This window comes from Pseudopipra pipra, chromosome 1 (genome assembly GCF_036250125.1).
Source record: "Pseudopipra pipra isolate bDixPip1 chromosome 1, bDixPip1.hap1, whole genome shotgun sequence".
Taxonomy (NCBI): domain Eukaryota; kingdom Metazoa; phylum Chordata; class Aves; order Passeriformes; family Pipridae; genus Pseudopipra; species Pseudopipra pipra.
The window spans coordinates 1,030,216-1,035,786 of NC_087549.1; the positions used below are offsets into that span (position 1 = coordinate 1,030,216).

Genomic DNA, 5,571 nt, shown 5'->3' on the forward strand with positions numbered 1-5,571 from the left:
AGCACACCAGGGACACGGGGGCACCTCACTCATCACACCCCACCTTTCCAAAGCTTTGCTTACATCTTCAGCCCTCCCTGACACGCACCAACAACACCAGATTTTGCCCTCTAATACTCACAATTAAAAGCTGCTGCCAAGGTCAGATGGTCACGGCCTCGAGGGCAGGACATGGAATCACAGAATTCCACAAAGCAATGTCCGCACCATGACACAAGAGGAGAGAGGAGCCCATTGAACAATCACTAGGAATTATAATTTTTTATTCTCAGGTACAGGATGTTACAACTTACCGGTCCAAAGTTAGGAAACCTCCTGGCTTGAATGCGGAAGAAGGGAATTGGCGTCACAGAGCAGCCTGGGCAGAAAGGGATGGAGCCCCACTGGGTCTTTTTTTATTGTATTTCTTCAGAAGGTCAAGAGATGAAATTTAAATGACCAAGTACCTGGTCATGAAAATTTCAGAAATCCAAGTGGACCATAGGAATGGAACCGGACCAGCCTGAATTCAGCCTGAAGAGCCGCAAGGCTTCCAGATCCTCTCTCTTCATCTCAATCACAATTGCAGGGGATGAGTTCTCTTTCATCCCTCAAGAATTGCTCCGAAGGACTATGACCTTTCCAAGTTGATGGAGAGTGACCTCCCCAGGACATCAAATGACTCCCTCAGCATTCCTGGTTGCGACACAATGACTGAGGGACACCCAGTCATACAGAAGAAGGGGCCCAGTCAGCACAAAGCACCCACAAACCACAGCACACGAGAACCACAGAATCACCGTACTAATGACATCACACCTCTCCTGGGCTCTAATTCTTTGTTCAGCCCTCTCTGACAAACATCCAACAATCCAACCCTCCCAAATCCCAACTCCTCAAAGCTGCCGCCAGCTGACAGGGCTGGGCCAAGGCTGTGCCGCCCCTGCGGGAGCAGCATAAAAGCCGGCCCAGCGCCTCTCTCCCTGCCACGCTTCTCCTCAAGCCTTCTCCTGCCTTCTCTGCCCACCACCAGGTGAGCCTCCAGCCCCTCACAACCCCCTCCTGCTCCTGACACACCACCCCCTTGGCCCCTCTCGGCCAGCACGCTCGGACCCAGCCTCAGCAGCCCTCATGCCTCCCCACAGCCCCACACCAGCCTCCCCACTGACCAGCCCTCCTGCAACACCGCCCCGAGCACCCCCACTGCCCCCACCTGCCTCACACCCCTCTCTGCTCTCACCTTCTCTCACCTTCTCTTGCCTGCCCTCCCAGGGCCCCTCCACACCACACCCATGGCCTGCTACGACCGCTGCCGCCCCTGCGGACCCACCCCGCTGGCCAACAGCTGCAACGAGCCCTGTGTCAGGCAGTGCCAGGACTCCACCGTCCTCATCCAGCCCTCCCCCGTCCGCGTCACCTTCCCAGGACCCATCATGACCTCCTTCCCCCAGAGCTCCTTCGTTGGATCCACCGCAGGGGCTGCCCTGGGCACGGAGCTCAACGTCCAGGGACAGCCCATCTCCGGCGGCTTTGGGGCCGGAGGCTACGGCCTGGGCTATGGCCGTGGCTTTGACTACGGCCTGGGAGGCCTGGGCTGCTACGCCAACAGGGGCTGCTCTGGCATCTGCTGAGGCCCCAAACAACTGCCCAAACAACAACCACCCAGGACCTGGAAGTCACCACATGGAACAGGGATTCATCTCCACCCCAAGGCTGACCAATGGGCTCAGCACTTCCAGCTCCTGCTCTCAGGGCTCCAAGCAAGGAAGCAGCCAAGGGGCCAGCCTGTACTGCCTGCAAACATGGCCCAGCTCCCTTCTCCTGTTCTCCCCCTTCCCTTCTCTCCAGTGCACCTTTGGCTCTGGCCAGTCCCCTCTGCTGCAAACACCTTCTCACAAGCCACACACCATTGGCTACCTCTGCTGGGCTGCTCCCAACAAGGGGAGCAGCAAGATCTCAGGGCTCTCCAAGAATCTCCTGCAATGGAGGGACCTCAGCTGATGGTCGCTCTGCTTGCACCTCAGACCGGATCCCTTCCCCTGGTTGCTTCTGCCTTTTTACTCTTTAGTCTCAATAAAGTTCTCCTGCATCAAAGCCTCTGATGTCTTCTCTTAATTTTTTCTTCCCATGCTCTTACACTCTTAAGGAGTACAATGCCAAGGCTCATGAGGCCATTGGGGTGGGTGGAAAAGGGTCACAAGGCCTTTCTTAACAATTGTGCCACCAGCACTAACACATAGACTGACACAGGGTGGGGGGCCTTCCAAAATAATGCACAAACCCATCACCTGCACAAAAGGCTTCCACACAACAAGGCTCACCTGCACACCCCTCTGCCAAAGTCTCTCTATTTCAACACACACTGCACAAACTCTCTTCCACAGCAGGACTCTCAAACCCTCCAGCAAACAGAGTTACAAGATCATTCAGTTTGGCAAAAACTCCGGAGAGCAAGTGCTTCACCCCTCTTCACAAGCAGAGCCAGAGAGAGCAGGATTTCTAGTGCCGTGGCCAGTTCAGTTTTAGATCTCTCAGGATGGAGACTCCACAACCTCTTCCACACTATGAACACCCTCAAACTGCCTTCTTTGCCCATGGAATTCCATTCATTTTCACTTGTGCTCATGGCCACCTCTTCTGCTACTGGGCAGGACTCTCAAGAGCCAGGCTCCCTTCCCTTCGTTCCTGCCATCACGGATTCATACACATCTAAGATGACCCAGGGCACATTTTTGACTCCTGACTAAGTGTTCCCAACTCTCTCACCCCCTCCACTTGTGAAAAGCTCCTGCACCCCTTCAAAACCCCTGTGGCCCTACACTGCTCTTGAGTCACTCAGTCCAGGATCCTTTGGTTCTCCACCATTACCACAAGGTCCATCTCTGCTGGGTTGCTTTCTGTCTAATTGTTCCCCAGCCACTGGTGCCACAAGGAAGAGTCCTCTGCAGAAACAGGACTTGGCCTTTCCCTGCTGAATTCCATCAGATTCATCTCTGTGCAGTGCTGGAAAATCAGGTCCCTCCCTCAGCACTCCAGGCTTCACCCCACCTTTCCCCATGGACTATTGCACACCCAGTGACACAACCCCCCTCTCTGGGGGGATCCCTGAGACCCCCGCACTCCCTGGCACCCCCAGCCCAGCCCTGCACTGGCCCAGATGCCTCTTGCCTGCCAGGCCCTGCAGCCCCAGCAACGCCCAGACACACATCCCCTTCCTGCCTCCCCTCCTCTTCCTCCCCAACACCTCTGCTGCCCTGGGGGACAACCCTCAGCACACTCAGCTCCCCTGCATTTTGGCAGCTGCTGGCACTCAGCACAGCTCCTGGCAGGCTGCAACCAGCCCAACTCAGCCCCACTTAGCAAAGGCACTCAGGGAAGATGCAGGCAACTGCAAACCTGTCCCTCTATCCGCAGCACCTGCAAAATTGGCCAGAAGATCCTACAGGGTGGAACTGGAAGGCTTTGAAAGGACAATGCAACCCTCAGGAACAGTCAGGGGGGGCTCACTAAGGGAAAGTCTCTCCTGCCTCATTTCATATCCTTCTGTGTTTATGCCCCTCCACTCAGGCATGAAGGGAATGTGGTGGATGCAGTTTGTTGGGCTTTTAGTCAGGTTGATGCTCCTGTCCCTCACTGCACCCTCCTGGACAAGACAATTGTCCAGCTGTGCAGGAGCAGCACAGGCAGCAGTGGGGGAAGCCCTGGGGGATGACAGAGCTCCAAGGGGAACAGTGACTGGGGCTCCATCTGCCTGCTGACCCATCCCCAGCGCTGGGCCCCAGGGCTCCAGGGCAGCGCCACTTCTCTCCCACACTTTGCTCCATGCTCTGCAAGCAGGACAAGTGGCCAGCAAGAGCCAAAGGCCATTGTGCAGCCACTGTCCCCTGCAAATTGCCCTCTCTTGAAGGCTCTTCTTTGCCCCTGGCAGTGTGGTCAGAATACAGGAAGGGTGGAAATGGTGTAAGACCAAAGCTCCAACCTGGAAGGTTCAGAACATCAGCTCCCCCAAAACAGTTCCTGAAGCAGATCCTGAAGCAGCAGCTGCACTGCTGAGGCTTTCACACTTCTTCGGATCCTACAGGAACACCCATACCATGGCAGAGGTGTAAAGAGGAGCCCACTGACCTTACTGGGTTTGGCTCAGAGCTGCAAGATATCAAAACTTACAGGTTCAAAAAAACCTTATGATAAAAATGCTGAATATGTAAATTAAGGTCATAGACCAGCCTGGGCAAAAAAATTATCCAGCCTGAGTTTGCTGTTTGGTCACTGGATTATTCATGAGCTGAAGAAACATTGTTTAAATGACAGAATCTGCTGCTTGTCGACTTTGGAAGATCCAAATGGAGCATAACAGTGGGTAGGAGCTCACCCTGACCAACCTTGAGTTTTCCAGATCATCCCTCTCATTCCTGTTCAAGACAGGGGGAGAATGAGCTCTCCTTCAGCCATCAGGAAGCGCTCCCAGGCACCATGACCTTTCCAGGTCACAGGAGAGTGACCTCCCAGGAACAAAAAGCAGCTTCCTCAGCATTCCTGGGTGCAGTAAAATGATTTATTTACATCCAGTTACACAGAAGAGAGTACACTCTGCACAAGGGAACCACAAACCACAGCAGACGAGTGCAATGAGGTAACCTCACTAATGACACCTCTGCCTCCAAAGCTTCACTCAGGTTTACAAACCTCCCTGAAATGCACTTCCCATGCAAATCCTCCCAATTACAGCTCAATCTCAAAAGTTGCCGCCGAGGTCAGATGGACACGGCCTCAAGGGCAGGACATGACATTGCAGAGGTGGGGACAGAAAACAGCGCCCAGCTCAGGACTCACCAGGCTGGGCCAGGCAAGAGCTGCTGCCTGAGAAATGCCCCAAGGGCTGGGCCAAGGCTGTGCCGCCCCTGCGGGAGCAGCATAAAAGCCGGCCCAGCGCCTCTCTCCCTGCCACGCTTCTCCTCAAGCCTTCTCCTGCCTTCTCTGCCCACCACCAGGTGAGCCTCCAGCCCCTCACAACCCCCTCCTGCTCCTGCCACACCGCCCCCCTGGCCCCTCTCGGCCAGCACGCTCGGACCCAGCCTCAGCAGCCCTCACGCCTCCCCACAGCCCCACACCAGCCTCCCCACTGACCAGCCCTCCTGCAACACCGCCCCGAGCACCCCCACCGCCCCCACCTGCCTCACACCCCTCTCTGCTCTCACCTTCTCTCACCTTCTCTTGCCTGCCCTCCCAGGGCCCCTCCACACCACACCCATGGCCTGCTACGACCTCTGCCGCCCCTGCGGACCCACCCCGCTGGCCAACAGCTGCAACGAGCCCTGTGTCAGGCAGTGCCAGGACTCCACCGTCCTCATCCAGCCCTCCCCCGTCCGCGTCACCTTCATAGGGCCCATCATGACCTCCTTCCCCCAGAGCTCCTTCGTCGGATCCACCGCAGGGGCTGCCCTGGGCACGGAGCTCAACGTCCAGGGACAGCCCATCTCCGGCGGCTTTGGGGCCGGAGGCTACGGCCTGGGCTATGGCCGTGGCTTTGGCTACGGCCTGGGAGGCCTGGGCTGCTCTGGCTTGGGAGGCCTGGGATGCTCCACCTGCTGA

At 56.5% G+C, this 5,571-nt stretch overlaps 2 protein-coding genes across 2 annotated transcripts; both read left to right on the top strand.

Moving 5' to 3' along the window:
* Positions 1-1,271: 1,271 nt before the first annotated feature.
* LOC135414885 (feather keratin B-4-like) lies at positions 1,272-1,785 on the top strand. The gene has a single exon (XM_064656226.1). The coding sequence runs from the start codon at positions 1,272-1,274 to the stop codon at positions 1,608-1,610; it is 339 nt and encodes a 112-aa protein (XP_064512296.1). The 3' UTR covers positions 1,611-1,785.
* A 3,444-nt stretch (positions 1,786-5,229) lies between these two features.
* On the top strand, positions 5,230-5,571 carry LOC135405911 (feather beta keratin-like). The gene has a single exon (XM_064640454.1). It carries the CDS (start codon positions 5,230-5,232, stop codon positions 5,569-5,571), a length of 342 nt encoding a protein of 113 aa, XP_064496524.1.